This window comes from Macrobrachium nipponense, chromosome 12 (genome assembly GCF_015104395.2).
Source record: "Macrobrachium nipponense isolate FS-2020 chromosome 12, ASM1510439v2, whole genome shotgun sequence".
Lineage (NCBI taxonomy): Eukaryota > Metazoa > Arthropoda > Malacostraca > Decapoda > Palaemonidae > Macrobrachium > Macrobrachium nipponense.
Window position 1 is genome coordinate 53,666,352 of NC_087205.1, and position 20,000 is coordinate 53,686,351.

The following is a 20,000-nucleotide window of genomic DNA, read 5'->3' on the forward strand; positions in this document are numbered from 1 at the left end:
TTATCATCCACTTGGTTTGGTTTCCACCAATAAATCTCATTTCTCCAGAAGTATTTTTTAGAAAATTGCTACCCATCCAAGCTTTTTTTTTAAACAATTGTATAATTTTCTTAATCGTAAGTTTGTTCCTGTTTTTAATATTCTTACTGTACCCAAGTTGGCATTTAATTCAGTGTTCCTTTTATTCATGATAAGTCCTTTTATGTTCAGTTAAATGACCTTATTCACCGACACCTTCCGGCAGTTAACAATAGAGTTATACCCAAGAACCCGTCAACCATTGCTTCTCTTTTTAAACATAAAGACAAACTAAGCTCCTTGATGACTTCCAATGTAGTTTATTTAAGTACTTGCCCCAAGTGTAAGGTGGGGAAATATGTGGGGGCTTCTCGTCGCCTACTAAAAGGCAGAATTGATTGTCATCGGGGAGTTAGTTACAGAACAGGCAATAATGAGCTAATCCTGAATTTTCTAATGTACGTGATCATGTCGAAAAATGTAAACAACATATTGAATATAAACATGTTAAAATTCTCTCCAGAGCCACCTCACCTAATCAATTAGCAATAACTGAATCGTTATATATTAAGAAGCTTGTTCCTTCTTTAAACAATCAAACTACCTCCACAACACTGTACCTGTCTTGAGTGTGCCCCTGTCTCTGTTTTTTATGTCATTAGGTCATTGAATCCCGTCCTGAAAGGTAGCGGTCTGTTTCTTTCATTCTGTCTGTTGCATATTAGTTTTTTAATTTTTTAATTTTTGTTTAAAGTTTAAATATTTTTTATTTGTAAATTTCTTAGTTCTTAAGTCTTTGTAATATTTTTATATATTTTAATTATGTTTTTCAGCTTTGAAAATGAGGCTGCGTCCTCGAAACGTCAGCATGTTTAATAACTGGACAATTACTAGTACATGACGTCTCCTTCAGCTCCTTGTTGTGTATATATATATATATATCTATATATATATATATATATATATATATATATATATATATATATATATCATATACTATAACATATACATATACATATACATATACATATACATATACATATACATATACATATACATATATATATATATATATATATATATAATATATATATATATATATATATATATATATATATATATATATATATATTATATATATATATATATATATATATACTTTCTAGGGCACAATTTTTTCACGGATACAACATTCATTGAATAGAATGGCTTTTTCACTGTTTACCAGCTTTTTTTAAATTGATTCATATTTTCTAATTATTTTCTTCACTTCATTGTTCAGGTTACATAATGGGACACATAATGGGGTTCTTCCATTTACTCCAGTATTTTTACAAAAACGCGACAGCTGTTTCGTCAACCTATACGTATTGACGTTATCAAGCGTACTGATACAAATATGAGCCTACATGCGTTTTGTGACGTCATGAGGACGGAAAGGTAGTACAATTGCCAGATACCTAGTTTTAAATATTTTACAAAAGACTATAGTGAAACAAAAATATAAGACAAATAAATAAAATATGTTAACAGAAATTATATCAAAAGTTGAAAGTAAGTTATTATATACAAATTTTACATAAATATATATTAATTACATATATGTTTAATTAACAAAATGTCAGTGTGTGCTCCTGTCCGCGTGTGGTGGTGGTCTTGTTCCACGCGGTTGAAGGGCTGCCCTCCTACACGAGGGCAAAGATCGGTCTGCCTCGCGTTGGATGTTAAGGTTTGGGCGTTGCATGGCGATGCTGGCGGCTTCTGATATCAATAAACGATTGTAGTTGCCTTCCTTGTGTATTATTTTGTGTGAGAAGTTCTTGTAAGGATGGTTTTTTATTGTGGGTATCCACAAAGTGCTGGTGAATAGTACCTTGGTTTCTGTGGGCCTGCATGCGACACTTGAGTGTAGTGGTTGTGTGTCCGATATAGCATTTTTGGGGGGACTGACATTGCTCGTCAGCACAGACAAACTTGTATACTATATCAGATTCAACCTCTTTCTCCGTCGATGGAGCCGTACTATTTTTCATTACCAGTGAGGCCGTAAGGTTTGGCCTGCAGTAAATTCTTGCTGTTATTTTGTTATATGCTGCTGGGGGGTGGTTCCTCTTCGCAGTATACCAAGGAGGGCTTTCCTTTCGTCTTCGTGGTGTTTGTTGTATGATATCTGATGGTATATCACTATTTCTTTGTCTTTGTCTCGTGTGTTGCCCCTCGGGGTCGGGTTATGGAAAGCCTCTAATCTCTTTTTGACAACTTGCTCGATCATGTCATCTGGGTAGCCGTTATTTGTGAGCAGCTGTTGAACTCTGTTAATTTCTTCGTTCGTCGCTTTCCACGTCGAACAGTGTGTTAAGGCACGTTTTATGTATGCATTTACCACAGACCGTTTATATGCATCAGGGCATTCTCCTCTAGCATTTAAGCATCTCCCAGCATCTGTCTTTTTAGTGTATACTGTGGTATTGTATTTGTTGTTGTTCTGGGTCACAAGTACGTCCAAGAAGGGGAGCATTTTCTCATTACTTTTTTCTACCGTAAAATTTAATGTAGAATTTGCTCGGAGTTTATTCACTAATTCATCTATGTCATTTTCGCCCTTTGTTGTGATAAAGATATCATCAATATATCTCCCATAGATTCTGGGTTTTGGGTGTTCTTCAAAAGTGACCTCTTCTGTGTGTGCCATGTATGCGTTTGCAAAAAGAACCCCAAGGGGGGAACCCATTGCTACGCCGTCCTTTTGCCGATATATTTCGCCCCTATGTGAGAGGAATGGGGCTTCCTTTGTACATGCTTCTAGCATCTCTTTTAAGATCTTTTCGGGTATCGGTAATGGTGGTTTTTCAGAGCGGTATATCTTGTTCATGATGATTTGTATTGTTTCATCCACTGGTACGTTAGTAAATAAACTTTCGACGTCCAGAGATGCTATGTTTTCGTCGGGTGTGGTGTCTTGCAGTAGATCGATGAATTCCGTCGATGATTTTAGCGAGAACGTTGAAGGAATGTACGGCGTTATAATTTCGTTCAATTTCTTAGCCACTTTATACATGGGGGATGTCATTTGGGATATAATGGGCCGTAATGGGTTTCCCTGTTTGTGGATCTTGACTGTGCCGTAGCAGTAACCGGGTGCAAAGTCTCCGATGATTTTTGGAAAGCTTACTGTTCTCTGTTCTTTGTTCGCTTTTTCTGTTAGTCTCATCATCTTCTTTTTGAGGTCATTTGTTGGGTCTTTTTTAAGTGGCTGAAACTTATTCGTATCACTTAGTATATTATCCATTTTGGTGTCGTATTCATCTCTATTCATTATGGCACACACAGAAGAGGTCACTTTTGAAGAACACCCAAAACCCAGAATCTATGGGAGATATATTGATGATATCTTTATCACAACAAAGGGCGAAAATGACATAGATGAATTAGTGAATAAACTCCGAGCAAATTCTACATTAAATTTTAAGGTAGAAAAAAGTAATGAGAAAATGCTCCCCTTCTTGGACGTACTTGTGACCCAGAACAACAACAAATACAATACCACAGTATACACTAAAAAGACAGATGCTGGGAGATGCTTAAATGCTAGAGGAGAATGCCCTGATGCATATAAACGGTCTGTGGTAAATGCATACATAAAACGTGCCTTAACACACTGTTCGACGTGGAAAGCGACGAACGAAGAAATTAACAGAGTTCAACAGCTGCTCACAAATAACGGCTACCCAGATGACATGATCGAGCAAGTTGTCAAAAAGAGATTAGAGGCTTTCCATAACCCGACCCCGAGGGGCAACACACGAGACAAAGACAAAGAAATAGTGATATACCATCAGATATCATACAACAAACACCACGAAGACGAAAGGAAAGCCCTCCTTGGTATACTGCGAAGAGGAACCACCCCCCAGCAGCATATAACAAAATAACAGCAAGAATTTACTGCAGGCCAAACCTTACGGCCTCACTGGTAATGAAAAATAGTACGGCTCCATCGACGGAGAAAGAGGTTGAATCTGATATAGTATACAAGTTTGTCTGTGCTGACGAGCAATGTCAGTCCCCCCAAAAATGCTATATCGGACACACAACCACTACACTCAAGTGTCGCATGCAGGCCCACAGAAACCAAGGTACTATTCACCAGCACTTTGTGGATACCCACAATAAAAAACCATCCTTACAAGAACTTCTCACAAACACCAAAATAATACACAAGGAAGGCAACTACAATCGTTTATTGATATCAGAAGCCGTCAGCATCGCTATGCAACGCCCAAACCTTAACATCCAACGCGAGGCAGACCGATCTTTGCCCTCGTGTAGGAGGGCAGCCCTTCAACCGCGTGGAACAAGACCACCACCACACGCGGACAGGAGCGCACACTGACATTTTGTTAATTATACATATATGTAATTAATATATATTTATGTAAAATTTGTATATAATAACTTACTTTCAACTTTTGATATAATTTCTGTTAACATATTTATTTATTTGTCTTATTTTATGTTTCACTATAGTCTTTTTGTAAATATTTAAACTAGGTATCTGGCAATTGTACTACCTTTCCGTCCTCATGACGTCACAAAACGCATGTAGGCTCATATTTGTATCAGTACGCTTGATAACGTCAATACGTATAGGTTGACGAAACAGCTGTCGCATTTTTGTAAAAATACTGGAGTAAATGGAAGAACCCCATTATGTGTCCATTAGTAACCTGAACAATGAAGTGAAGAAAATAATTAGAAAATATGAATCAATTTCAAAAAAGCTGGTAAACAGTGAAAAAGCCATTCTATTCAATGAATATATATATATATATATATATATATATATATATATTATATATATATATATATATATGTATATATATATATGTATAGATATGTATATATATATATATATATATATATATAAATTTTATGATATGGATTTTTTGTACTTGTTTTTTTTGTTTTTTATTACAACAGATCATCTGCACGAAAACTGAAGATGTTCTAAAGGATTCCTCATTTGAGGAAGTGGAAATAGGAACCCTTCGCACAATGTTAAAGCAGGACAGTTTGACAGGTAAGATTTAGAGACTCTTTGCTGCTTGATTGCCTCAAGTTGAAACAAGGTTAATGCATCACAATTTTGTATTCTTTGTGATTTTAATATGCTTCTTGACATGTAAACGCCATGATGATTATTTTGTCTGCATGTCCTCGAATAATCGATGTTATTTTGACAACAAATCCATTACTTGGCTAGTATCATGATTCACTAAATGCCAGGCACATCAGTCTATTGTAGACTAGTGGTAGATCTGCACATATACTCTTGGATCTCTAGGTCCTCAACAATATATTAGCAGCTTTTTTGGCTAAAAAAATAATGTTTTCGTTTTTGAGACTTCTGTTGACCTGGCAAGTGGGACAAATCTTGTCTTACCACCTGATTCAATTTATACAGTTATACATTCAAGAGAGTTGGTCACCAAGGAAAGAAAATTTGACAATAGTACTTGGATTACCAACCAAACCTAACTGATAGTCATGTCCGTCATCTAAAAGAATAATCTGCTAATATTTCAGTGACTGTGTTTAGGTTCTTTTTAATGATAAATTATTGCTTTATCAACATTATGTAGGTTTTTCTTGTGTAAATTTACTATTTATGGTTATTGGGATCTCTTAAGTGTAGTTTTCTTATAATGGCATGCATATGAACTATACTCGGTTTTTTCCATCTGTCCACCCGCCTGTGGTGTTTGGTATGGTAACACTGCATCCCTTGCTTTAGATAGTCACATTCAGTTTACATTCAACAATAATAACAATATCCTATTTCGAATATTAACGGTGTAATTCGCATAGAGTAAATTAAGGGATTTTGACGAAGGAAAAATCTATTTCTGGGTGATTGGCTCGTGTCGCCCTATGAAAGGATCCTTAATATCATTCTTTCTAGGTAAAATTAATCTAAAATTACCAGAGAAAAACAAAATTAAGAAAATGTCAGTAAAACTGACTCGCTCACTCTTAAAAAGAATTGTCGGTATGGTAATAGGGGCGAGTGGGAACACTACCACGAGACATTCACCAATTAGAACTTCCAATCAGAATCCCCACAAGAGAGAGCTGATACCAACGGGCGATGCGGCCGCTACTACTACTACTAGAGGACGCCACGGACAGCAGCGCCCCTAGCGGACATCCTTAATCTAAAAAACATCTTGTCCTGCAGGGGGGGGCAACAATACAGGGTGGGTTTCATAGGGCGACACGAGCCAATCACCAGAAATAGATTTTTTCCTTCGTCAAAATCCCTTTTCTGGGCTCAGCTCGTGTCGGCCTATGAAAGAGTACCAGAGAAACAGACCAAGATGGGAAAAAAGGACAAATGAAAAGCAGTTGTAAAATGAGGGATATAATATAAGTAAATCAATTACAGCATATAAACTAAGTACTTAAGCCTAACTTATTCTAAACAGTAACATCAAAGAAAGTTAGTAATGTAAAGTACTTAAAATTACAGTAAACATAGTAAATTATAATAATGCAGTGTAATTTTAACAAAATAGATTTACTTAGATAAATTATTTACAAAATATACAAACACATTGTGTCCTACCCTAGCATAAAATAAGGGTAGGTACACTGAAGTACATTATCAGTACAAAGTGTGGATGTCCCTAGCAAAAAAAATAAGGGACAATCCACTAGTATGATTTCAGCGGCTAAGGCTAGGATATCCGAGTAGCATGGCGATAGGGTGAGGCATGTTGGATGAGGTAGGTAGAAAGGAGACCTGGATCTGGTACTACGACTACTATACAGTATCAGGAGAAACAATGTTTCCCGCTGCTACTGCTGAAAATTTTGAAGATTCCAAGGACTTTAGATAATGACGTTTAAAGACTGTCGGAGATTTCCATCCAGTATACTTTTTAAGATCCTCAAAGTTCATATGTTGAAAGTAATTAATTGAGGTGGCTACTCCCCCCCTGATGTCATGTGCTTTTGGGAATGAATCAGGATTGGCTTGTTTAATGAAGTAAAGGATTTGTTGTCTAATACCTTTTACTGACAAAGTACCACCTTTTTCTCTCATGAAGAGAGAACCTGAGGATCTTGAGGATGTACGAGATAGAAAGGCTCTTAAAGTTGATACTGGGCAGAGAGAAGGGTCTTGGGGAAGTGGGGATGACTTTCCAAAGGGGCCACCTTGCAAGAGTATCCATCATTTTTAGCCAAAAAACTACGATCCGGAGCAAGCAGAACTTCTCCTGAGGGGAGGAATTCCACATGACCCGCATCTCTGGATAGAGCCGACAGTTTCTGAAATTCTAGCTCCTGAAGCTAGGCTTAATAAGAATAATGTCTTTCTAAGAAGCATTATGAATGTACAAGACGAGTTGTCAGTATCTGAAGCTAGTTTGAGGACATCATTTAAGAACCATGAAACTGCAGTAGGCCTTTGAGAAGGTCTAAGTCTAGCACAGGCTTTAGGAATAGACGTGAAATAAGATTCAGTCAGATCTATCTGAAAAACCTAACTGAAAGATCTTCTTCAAAGCCGATTTATGAGTAGTAATAGTGCTAGCTGCTAAACCTTTTTCAAACAAGGATCTGAAAAAGGATATAGCTAGATTAACTGTCATGGTTGTAGTGTTTGATTCTTTCAGGAAGGATGCTAATTTTTTAACAGCTGAGTCATATTGTCTAATAGTTGACTCTCTCTTATCTGATTCTAGGAAGAGAATATTTTGTGGATCAATATTAGCATCTTTATTAGCCGCAAACTTCATGAAGTCCATAAAGTTAGGGTCTGAAGAATTCCTGAGGAAGCGAACACAGTCCTCATTTGTACTGATTGTGACAGCTTTGGGATTGGGAATCCGTTGAGGTCGGAGACCCAATTCCAGAAGAAGAGGATACCAGTTGCTCTTGGGCCAGTCCGGTGCAATCAGAGCTACTATTCCCTTGAAAGTCCTCAGCTTGCTTAAGACTTTCAAGAGAAGATTCACTGGAGGAAAAACATAAATTTTTCTCCACTGATCCCAATCTAACGACAGGGCGTCCGTGGCATAAGCCAGAGGGTCCAGGTTGGGGGCCACATAGCAAGGGAGCTTGTTGGTTCGCTTGTGAGGCGAAGAGATCTACTTGGAGACCTGGGACTCTCCGGCATATCCACTGGAATGACCCGTCGTCTAGGGACCATTCTGATTCCAGAGGAACTGACCGGGACAAAGCGTCTGCTATCACATTTCTTACCCCCGCCAGGTGAGTGGCGGACAGATGCCATTTGTGTTTGTTTGCTAGGGCAAAGATGGCTATCATGACATGGTTCACATGCTTGGATTTGGACCCCTCCTCTGTTGATGCAATGAACTACCACTGCACTGTCCAAAACTAGCCTTAGATGAGACTTTTTCGGGGGAAGCAGTCTCTTCAAGGTAAGAAATACTGCCATTGCTTCCAGAACGTTTATGTGGAGCTGGCGAAATTGAACTGACCAAGTCCCCTGAACCTGTTTGAACTGAGAATATCCCCCCCACCCGGACAGGGAGGCATCCGTGTGAAATGGTTAACACTGGAAGGGGATATTGAAGGGGTACCCGCTTGGCTAAGTTCTTTACTTTTGACCATGGACGGAGTTGATTGCGAAGGATCTGTGGAATTACTGGACCAACTTGTCTCGAGATTTGGTGTTTGCTCTCGATCGCCAAACTCGATTTATATCTTTTAGCCTTGCTTTCAGGAGGATATCTGTTACCGAAGCAAACTGAAGGGACCCTAGGATTCTTTCCTGGTTTCTCCTTGATGTTTGTTTGCATTTGAGAAATTGCCTGACAGATTTTGCTATTTCCTTCCGTTTGGCCACTGGAATTGACAGATTGTGGGAAGACAAAATCCCATTGGATTCCCAGCCACTGAAAACGAGACTCCGGGGTAAGTCTGGATTTCGTTTTGTTTATCTGGAACCCCAGATGTTCCAGAAAGTGAACTACCTTTTTGGTGGCTTTGAGACATTCCTCGACAGTTGGTGCCCAGATCAACCAATCGTCCGAGGTATGCTGCTACCATGATTCCCTGAGTTCTCAATTGCTGCACAACCACTTCTGCTATTTTCGTGAATACCCCTGGGGGCTACATTCAGACCGAAGGGCATCACTTTGAATGAGAATGTCTGATTTCCTAGCCTGAATTGTCTGGCTATAGGGATATGATAGTATGCGTCTGTAAGATCGATGGAGCATGTGACGGCTCCACGCGGAAGTAAGGTCCTTACTTGCGAGAGGGTAAGCATCTTGAACTTGTCGCAACGAATGAAAGAGTTTAGCTTTGACAAGTCTAAGATTACCCTTCTTTTTTGTTGAGCCTTTCTTTGGCACGTTGAATAAGCGACCTTGAAATTTTAGATGCTTGACTCTCGCAATAGCTCCTTTCTGAAGGAGTTCCTCCGCGTAATCTGTCAATTCCTTTGATGGTATTTGGCGGAATGATTTGATTGGAGGAGGATCTTTGATCCAACTCCAACCCAATCCTTTGGACACTATGCTCTGTGCCCAATTGCTGAACCCCCACCTGTGACGGAAGAGGAACAGCCTCCCTCCTACCTGGGGAGCCTCATTGTTGATGGGCGGTTGACCACCACGCCCTCCTCTGAACTGCCTGCTCCTTGTCGCCCTTCCTGCGCCACGCTGGCGAAAGTAATCTCTCGCCCTACCTCTCGATTGCTTGTTAAAGGGAGGGTAGCCCTGACCTTCATACGTAGGGTTGAAGGCCGGCGAGAGTGCGTAGGAGGTCGAAGGTTGTGATTGAGGAGACAGCAGGAGGATGGGCTGGTTCTGTTTAGAACTAGCAGGTTGTCCCTGTTGGGTAACCGGGACGGCCTGAACAAATTGCTGCTGTTGCTGGTGTTTCTGGTAAGGCTGGAACCTTTTACCAGACTTCTTTGGTTTCTTACCAGCAGTGGGGACGGATTCTTGCTTCCTCTTGGATGAAATACCCCACCTAGCTCTAAGGCTCTGGTTGAGCCTAGCAGCCTCGTGGTGTACTTCATTTACAGCGGACTCTGGGAAGAGATCCGCTCCCCACATGCTAGAAGCCAGGAGTCTATTAGGCTCGTGCCTAATAGTGCACTCCTGCAGAACGTGCTTTCGGCAATTCCTCCTAGCTTGGAAGAAGTCGAAAGCATCCGTCTGAACCGTCTGAAGCTGGGATTTGGCCAAGATCTTAAACAGAGGTTCCGTACCATACGAGAGAGCAGCCATCTCCGTTATGATCAGTGAATTGAGGGACCTGCCAAACCTAGTTCGCGCGTCGAACTCCGCCTGAATCAAGGAATCAGGCAGCCTTGGAAGCTTCTCGCCGAACTGGTCCATGGCGCAGTCCGGTTTTGAGCTTGCCAAGCGTGAACGTGGCTGGCAAGTTCTCCCACAATTCTCCAAAAGCTGGGAAGAGCGGAGAAGTAGACTCCGCCTCCCTTAGCTGTGGCATGGGCTCATCCTTGAGGACTGCCTGAAGAGTCCTCTCTACTATTTTTTGTAGCGAACGGAAGGAGAAGCCTCCTCTTCCGTCGCAAAAAATAGTGAAAGGACTCTTATAGGCCTGGAGCTTGGTGTTTGTGCACTCCAGTCCTCAAGGCAGTGAACCCATTCCCGTTGGGCATGATCCCTACTGTAGAGAACATCCTCCCTAGAGATCTTGTCTTCCCTAGTAAGAGCCGCTACGGTCAGCCTAGCATAGCCGATGAAAGGCTGCGTCAAACCCGGAGGATAAAAACTCGAAGTCCTCAATCCTTCGAGTTCCACACTCCGGGATAGAGATCATACCATCCTTAAATGGAGTGTAAGCGGCTACTCTCCATGTGTTCTCCATAGAGAAAGCTGGCAGAGAGTCGTATGGCGGGAGCTGGAAAATACCAGCACTTGGCACTCGGGGAGACTGGAAGGGGGGACCTGAGAGAGCCCAGCTACTCGGTCCTCATTCTCTCTAACTCTGTTAGAGAGATCTTGGATGGACTGGCCCGATGAGACAGAGTGCTCGACAGTTGTGCGAACATCTGCTCAAATTTCGTCCCCAGGGCGGAGACTTGAGAGCCGACCATCTCGCCCACCTGTTGCATCATCACTGCTGAGAAAGCAGTGGGATCAAAGGTGCTGGGTCCCGCTCCTCCCACCGGCGTTACCGGAGTGGATGCGGTGGAGGCCGGAGAAGGCATTGGCTCGGCGGGACGCGAGCCTTCTCCTAGAAGCCTTGCTTCTAGAGCTCTTCGAGTAAGAAGAGCTCGGCTTGGCCTTCACCGCGTCAGCGTAAGAAGTCGAAGACTTCTTAGCCGAAGAAGACGAAGATGACTTCTTAGAAGTCGTCTTAATTAGGGTCTTCGGTTCTCTCTGTCCCTTCACCTTTGGGGGTACAGAGAGAGCGGGAGAGCGGGTAGGGATCTCAGATCCCACAAAGCCTTGGAAAGAAGCGCTTGAAGAAGGGACAGGAGAAGATCCAGGAGCGCCCAAGGAAAGACCTTGGGCGCCCGACACACCTACCTCAACCAACAAATCCTCTGCCCCTACCGCCATAGGCTCGATGTTGAGGTCCAGGGTAGCGACGTCCGGGACCGACTCCTGTGTGGCTACGACCCCGAAAGATTGCTGCATTTCTTGCTGGATGGAGGCTATGAGAACGGGGCTGCGGACAAGGGGTCAACATACCCTGTTGACTTGCCCGCGGGGAAGATCTGGACGGCCAGCTTCTTGTCAAGGATGTAAGGCTGGCCTTTGGCGGCGTTCTTCCCGAAGCCGCCCACCCACGCTTTCAGGGTAGCAAGGGCGACCTCCCTCACACCAGTAGCCTGAAAGAAAAGGTGAGAATGAGCTTCTAATGGCGGAACGGGGTTAACAAACTTATGTCTAAGAGTTGTTTAGTAAAATGATAAAGAAGCCTATAATCGACTTACCCCCTCCACCAGCTGACTGACTAGGTCGTAGCAGATGGCGCAGGCTTCCGGGTGCCAGACGATCATATCGTTGTATGGCGTGGCACATGGAGCGTGAGACCTGCACTCATCGTGGCCGCAGGGGTCGTACAACGTCGCGTTGCATCCCAGGACCTGACAGTTGGTAGCCTGTAAGTGGAAAGATACATGAGTATCAGGAGAACACTTACAGCCTAACAGTTGCTCCGCTGGTGCCGGAGCGAGAAAGTTAGATTAAACCAGAGCCCCGCCATAATACGTGTGGTAACAAGATGGTTGGTTGTCCTAGGCTATTGCTCCGCTGGCGGCGGAGACAAGAGATAGAATCCAACCAGGTGGTGGTAAAAGGAAACCATGACGAAAAAAAAAGGCGGGGAATGGAGGTAAACATATGAATAATAAAATTAAACAAATCATCGTAAAATTAGGGTATAATCCTTTAAAAATAACAATAATATCAAACCTTTCTCCCACCCGTTCTACTAGAAGAGTGCCCGGGTAAGAAGCAGCTCCCTTCCGGTAGCGGGGGAGAGATGTAAGGATATAGTAGGCAAGCAACCGACCACTAGTAGTGACCACCCCGCCCCGCTGGCGGAGCCAGTAATCTATAACCAAAGGTGCCCCGGCTGCGACGGAAGGCTCCGTTCGTTATAGAAAGGGAAGGTGGCTGAGCAACTGGGGAAGGGGGGGGGGGAGGGTCTCGGCGTAACACGGCGAGAGAGAGAGAGGGGGGGGTTGGCCTACTCCTCCCCGTCTCAACAACTACCCGCTCGGAGACTCGGTACCCTATGAGTGGTCGCCCTATACCCCCCGCTGGGAGGAACCCCTGGCCACCTCAGAGAGAGAGGGAGGAAGGCAACTGAGGTTGTCATGACAACCAAGGGGTCCCCCAGCGCCTCCCTATACCTGGTAGGGAGGGAAGGGGAAGGGGAAGGTGAAGGTGCGATGGAACACGTGACCGCAAGTGGCCTAAGCCGCGAGCAACACAACTGTGGGAGGGCCACGTGAACCAGGCTGTACCAATACATGGGACATGCACCTAGGCTAGCCTAACACCCTAAATAGAATAAATTTACATCGTAAAGATGGAAAAGACACTTTTAGTAGAAGAAAAAGAAGCCCAGGAGGAGGCAAACTGTTCCGAGGAACAGAAGCCTACTCGGAGCCAGCGATAGCCGATGAAGAGCAAGAGCCGGGATGCTGGGCTGGAACAAAGAATAGCCCTAAATACCAAACTAAGAGAAATGGTAAAGGGGCTAACCTAGCTAAAACTCGATGTAAAAAACGATGAACGTAAAATAGTAAGCCCATAAGTATAAGAAGTCCCAGTATGGAGGACCGGGAATTCTTAACGAGGCAGCATGGCGCTGCCACGAGACAACCGGGAAACCGTATATGACCTATTAGAAGGAAAATACTGGTTGCCGGAAGACAAAAATACAGTAAAACATTACTTATGAGGCACTTAACTTAGCCGTTGCGATGGCAGAACGTTCCATGATGAATGGTGATAAAATTCCTCGTAAATAGCACAAGCACAAAGAGAATGCGTCTGAACGCTGGCGCTAAAAATTAAGGATGTCCGCTAGGGGCGCTGCTGTCCGTGACGTCCTCTAGTAGTAGTAGTAGCGGCGGCATCGCCCGTTGGTATCAGCTCTCTCTTGTGGGGATTCTGATTGGAAGTTCTAATTGGTGAATGTCTCGTGGTAGTGTTCCCACTCGCCCCTATTACCATACCGACACTTCTTTTTAAGAGTGAGCGAGTCAGTTTTACTGACATTTTCTTAATTTTGTTTTTCTCTGGTAATTTTAGATTAATTTTACCTAGAAAGAATGATATTAAGGATCCTTTCATAGGCCGACACGAGCTGAGCCCAGAAATTAGAACGCTTTTCAGTAGCAAATGTACACCCAGATATCCTTTTATTTCCCCAAAACTGGCACATAACATAACTATTTAAAGCCCGGGAAGTAGTGTTACCATGCGAAAACACCACAGGCAGATGGACAGATGGAAAAAAACAGAGTATAGTTGACTCTCAGCAGATGTGGAGAGCAAGGTCACATCTTCATTATCAAACCATTTGACTTCTGTCATGTGACTGCCATACAACTTCCATTCCTCAAAAGTTCCTCTACCTGTCTACTTGTCTGTATCTAAAACTAACTTTAGCCCAGAAGTCAAGTTAACATAATAACTTTCAGCTGACATTTAGGCTCCTTTCCCATAAGACGTAAAAGAATGAGGGCTTTTGGATGCCACACAATTAACTCGTTTATATGAGTACAATTTAAAAAACTCGGGGAACACTGCACTTCAATACAACAACAAAAACAAAACTTGGACAACGTGGGTAGGGCAGTGTTGCCGAATGGGAATGGCAATTTCTTGCTTGATTTTGCTCCATAAAGTGATAAAACATGGTAAAATAAAAAATATTCAACTTACCATGACAAAGATTTTATGCCAAAATACGTAAGGGGAAAAATCCCCATTTTCCCTCAATACCTAGGTGCTAATCCCCATGTAGTCAATTTTTCTACCTGGGGACTAGCACCTAAATATGAAATTTTGTACCTTTAGGTGTGAAATTTCACACCTTTAGGTGTGAAAATTGACCATAAATGTGTGAATATAACGAATTGGTGTGAAATTTCACAGGTTTCCCACGGTCAAAGCGGTGCCGTGCAAAACTCTATGGAGATAAAAATCCTGATTTCAACCCTGGCAAACCCCCCAAATTTCCTCATACTCGACAGAGGTAAAAACCCTGATTTCAACCCTGACCCCCAAAGTTCCTCATAGTCTACAGAGGTAAAAAAAACCCTGATTTAAACCCTGACCCAAAGTTCCTCATATTCTACGGAGGTAAAAACCTTGATTTCAATCCTGACCCCCCATCCCCAATATCATCATACTCTATGGAGGTAAAAACCCTGATTTCAACCCTGACCCAAAGTTCCTCATAGTCTACAGAGGTAAAAAAATCCCTGATTTCAACCCTGACCCCAACATTCCTCACAGTCTACAGAGGTAGAAACCCTGATTTCAACCTTGACCCCAAAGTTCCTCATACTGTGGGGAGGTAAAAAACCCTAATTTTAACAATGACCCCAAAGTTCCTCATATTCTACGGAGATAAAAACCCTGATATCAACCTTGACCCCAAAGTTCCTCATAGGCTACAGAGGTAAAACCCCTGATTTCAACCCTGACCCTGGATTCCCTCAAAATCTCCCGATGATGTCACAAAACTTTACGACGTAAAATCCAAAGGTTTCAACCTTCACCCCGAATTCCCTCCACTAGCCCCCGATGATGTCTTAAAACTTGAAATCACAGGTTCCAACATGTCCCCCCGAGTTCACTCCCAAATGCAAATTTTTTAAGTCAATAGGGGTACACTGAAAATTAACTTATCAAAACCCATTTCAGTCTTAATCATTTATGATATGTGTATATAGATGCATAATGTTCCATACGTAAAGAGGTTAAATGGGAAGTCAGATTACATACAGAATTTTTATTATTTTTGTAAGAAAAGTCATACAGAAATACATGAATTAATATTCCATACAAAGCCATACAAGAATACACTAGAAAAGGTGTAAAAAAGAATACCTGGACATGTACATTTGTTTTACGAAAATAATACATCATCAAGACACATTGCTAGTATATACCACACACATCCTCCCCAGTTTCCCGATCGTGTGGGAAAGATAATTCATCTCTAATACATCTAAGCTTTTAAATCTTAATAACAAGTTCTTCATATATAAATCTTCCATACATCTTTCCTCTAGCAGGGATAAATTCTTTTTCATGATGACCACGCAAGTGATTTTACCAATTTTTTCATTTCATCACTGAGTGTAGATAACACAGGTAAATATTGATTCAACCATGTCATGTTAACTCGTCCACTTTGTCCGATACAGGCAGGGAAGATAACATATTTGACATAGTCATACCAGGATTTAAATAATTCCTCCTCCAATTTCTTCACCAAAGAAAAAAACTGGTTGAACCTCATCTGCTTGGTATCACTGCTCAAATGGTCAGCATGGTCCTCATCTTTGGAATATGCTACACTCTTTAAGGCGTATTCATTATCTTCAACAGGGGCACCAATACCATATTGGGTTAGTTAAGTAGCTATGGTAGGGAGATTTACTTCATCGTCACATTCCCAAGAGGTGATATTTTTGGGCCTTTTCACAATGGCAGACCCTTCAACACCGTGATCACAAAGACAGGCGTATGTTGCACCAGCTCGAGAATATCGAAAGCCTGCAATCTCGGTGTATGAATAACTTTGAACGACATCTTCAACCACACCGTAATTCCTTTTGTGTCATCTGCTCCGACTTGGCTGTCATCTTAACGAAGTGACCTTGACTTTTCCTTAAGGGATTTTCCCCATGCCCTCCTTAGGAATTCACTCTCACATTCATTAACTGCTGTCAGTCATTAACTTTGTGAGGACGCTCCGAGATTTCGATGTTTGTCGACTCAGTTAGGATTTACTTTGTGATTTAACAGCTCTCTGCATAATATTCTTTTGTGATATACTTGTGGAAATATCTTGAGATCTCACCCCTCACGCATGAGCACAACCTGTGTTATCAATACGAATACATCATCCCAAGTACGAACCCATTTTACAATAGCAAGGTAGTTGTTTGTAATTTGACCTTTTGGTCTGTGTGTTGTGATTCTCACCACCATTGTTCGCATTGGAGAGAGTGCCTCTGCCTTCGGATGCAATTGCTTGCACTCCTTTGCTATTGCTTAAGTGTTTGGCCGAGTGCCTGTTCACTTCCGTGTCACTATTGCTGATATCCCTGCTGTTTAGTGTTTGGCCGAATGCCAGTTCACTTCCATGTCACCATTGCTGACACCCCTGCTGTTTAGTGTTTGGCCGAGTGCCAGTTCACTTCCATGTCACCAGCGCTGACACCCATGCTGTTAAGTGCTTAGCCAAGGACCAGTTCACTTCTGTGCGTCACCATCGCTGATACACACCTTTTGTTACATGTCAGGCAAACACTGCCAGGACACTCCTGTGTCTTCACTGCTGACACCCATGTTGATTTGAGATCATGGCCAAGTACCAGTTGTCCTGTTTCACCACTGCTGACACCACCTCTGTGCCTGTAGTACCTTTGCGTCACCATTGCTGACATTCTCCTGTACAAGTTAAGCTTCATGCTTTACTGGTGGGAGTGCCAGCCTGAGGTAACCACTGCTTATCTCCTTGAATGACACTTTTGGGACACTGCCCAGCTTGTGTTCATTAGTGTGAGTGCCAGTTGGGATAACCATCACCTGCCTCCCAAGTGCCGTCGCACACAACACTCTAATCCTGCATAAACATCTTTAAAACCTGAAGGACTTTGCCACCTCAGCCTACATGGCTACCTTTGTGGAAGCTCTTTGGGAGACTTTGTGACCCCAGAGGATTGTATCCCCTTTGTGATCCAGGAATGGATGAATGGATGGTTTGCTTCTCTCCCCTGGCACCCCGTGGACAATGCCCCTTATGAGATGGGGTATCATATCATTGAGCCACTCCGAGCTAGTGCCCAGGGGGCCACTACTACCGCACTTCCCAAGCCTTGCCAGATCCCTTAGCCCACATCTAATTGATCAGCTGGGATTGCCTGCCCCCTGGTGCCCAATGAATTGAGGGCAAGACTATGTAGTTCACCAGTATGGATGGTTGGAAGATGGGTGCCCATGGTCTGCCTCAGATTTCAAGTGGGAGAGTGGGACCAAACGAGGACAATGGGGATAGCTACCTTCCTGCTGGATGAATCCAAACTCCTTCTAGGAGCGAACCTACTCACGTCGATGCTGGTCTCCTTGAAAAGCCCCCCACCATGAAAGGGGAGGCCCCCTCCAATGGGGAGACATCAGAATGCCTATCCACAGCCTTCCCAGGTCTCCAGACCCTCAACCCATCCAGCCCCATTACCTCCCACTGATCCCCTGCCCCATCGCTGAACATCCAGCCTCCAGAGGCACCCCAAAGCTGGGAGACATACCAACCCCAAGGGAACCTTACAGAAAGGAGCCTGGCAGTGGACAACAATGTCTGGATCCTTGAACCAAATAGACTTTGATCTCCTCGAGCCGGGCCCGGTGGTGATTTGCGAGCCCCCAGATTATTTGCCTGGGTTTAGTCCTTTGCGCAATGCCCTAACTTATCAGGCTGATCCTCCACCACCACCAGATGCAGCATGCTACCCTGGCCACTCCCCAGAAAAATATCCGACGGAGTCCTGTTTGCACAGGGTGAGAGAACTGCCAGTTGAAGTTCACCCATTACCCGCTCATTATCATGCACATCAGGAAGTCCTGAGCCCATTACCGCTTCCAGAAGCACTACCTAGCAATGCCACTATCCCCTACGCCTAGTAAAAGGGAGCATAGAAGCATATATCATCATTGGATGCCTTTTCAAGCTGTGCCATATTTAGCACTGCCCTCACAGGGGTATGTGTGTTTAGGGAACTCCAAACATAGCCCAGGGTTAGACTCAGAGGTTCCTCGACTAATCCAACACATAAGGAAGTTACCATTGAAAGAGGTAGATGTGCTATCCAGGAACTAATAAGGTTTGGTCAGTATTAGAGCTGAAGTAGTAAGCTCCCTTCTTACTTTTGTTCTTATAAGTAACTCCCTCCAGAGATCTTAAATAATCCCTTTCAGTCCCCTTCTTCTCCTATCCTTTATCTAGCCAAGGCAGGTTTATTTTGTAACATATAATCTTGGGATGAAAGTATAATAAAAATAACCAGTAGGTTTGTGTAATGAGAAATTGGAGTTACTAACACAAAATACAGGCTAGTCTGCTTAAAGTAAAATAATAGAAGTTGGGCCTGATTACATATTGGAATTCAGCTTGACGCAGAGTTTCCCCCTTAAATCATATTGTGCACAGTAAAGAGAGAGTGTATTGTCCCATTTACTCCCTTGTCAGAAATTAGCATTTTCAGATGCTCACAGTCAATACTGAAGCATCTTTATGTGAGAGTAGCATATCCAGAGTTTGAGTAAAAGTCCTTTTCCCCCCATGCCTCCCCTGTCCTACACCATAAGGGTGAGATTTGGAATGTTTTCCTCAGACGTATTTCTCCATCTGTGTGAGGTCCTTCCCAGAGGTGTATCTCATAAGTCCTGTTGGAGTAGTACTTTGATTTTAGAGTAGTTAACATAAAATTGGGAAAAGTTTCCCCTTTTTAATCCTAAATGATAAATGGCATGTCAAACACCTTCTCCAGAGGAACTGATCTCTTTAGAGCAAGGCGCAACCCGCAACTGCGAATTGCTTTTTAGTCATGCCCCCTAACCTCTCTAAGGGTTAATAATACCTTCTCTGACCCAGCTTTTTCCAGCCCCGCCCACCCGGCCAGTTCCTCAATCGACCTTTGTCCCATGTAGCAAGCCCTCAGGCATGGTCCTGTCAGCTTTGACAATTGTTACCTCCTCTCTCTCTGCGAACACAAGCACCTCACCCCTCCCCCTTCTAAAATCTTGCTACTGGCCCAGTTGTTGTTTTCAGGAACCAAGTCTCCGAGATGGTGGAGCTAAAGGCCACGGTGCTATCACTCCCCTGGGAAGTCAGAATCACCGCAGGAAGCTGCTGGCTAAGAAGCCAGTGCAACTTTAGTTGGGGGAGGGGCAAAACCCCAAACTAAAATACCCTCTCTCTAGGGTATAAATACTCCCTGCAGAGTTCATACCTTTGCAGTGCCGTACTGTAAAGGTCAAGACGAGTAAGAGTGCCTGCGACTGCTGATCCTCGGTTCAAGTCCAGAGACCTTGGTATCCAGTCCTAGCTTCACACCAACCACGTCTTAGGCTGAAACCTCACACTCAACCAAATCTCGGACATGGCCAAAGTTCATATCAACCTCTTCGCTCACTACGCTCCAGAACCTCACCCTTGAGAACCTCACTGTTCCAGGACGTGACAAGGGCCGTTTATGTTCTGTTAGGTTA

At 43.1% G+C, this 20,000-nt stretch overlaps 1 protein-coding gene across 6 annotated transcripts in view; it reads left to right on the forward strand.

Moving 5' to 3' along the window:
- Positions 1-20,000, forward strand: part of LOC135224543 (BTB/POZ domain-containing protein 2-like) — a 393,635-nt gene that overhangs the window by 206,206 nt on the left and 167,429 nt on the right. For all 6 annotated transcript variants that reach the window (XM_064263621.1, XM_064263623.1, XM_064263626.1 and 3 more), the window contains one exon: positions 4,999-5,098. In XM_064263621.1, the coding sequence (XP_064119691.1) occupies positions 4,999-5,098 (100 nt within the window). The remainder of the gene's footprint in view (positions 1-4,998; positions 5,099-20,000) is intronic.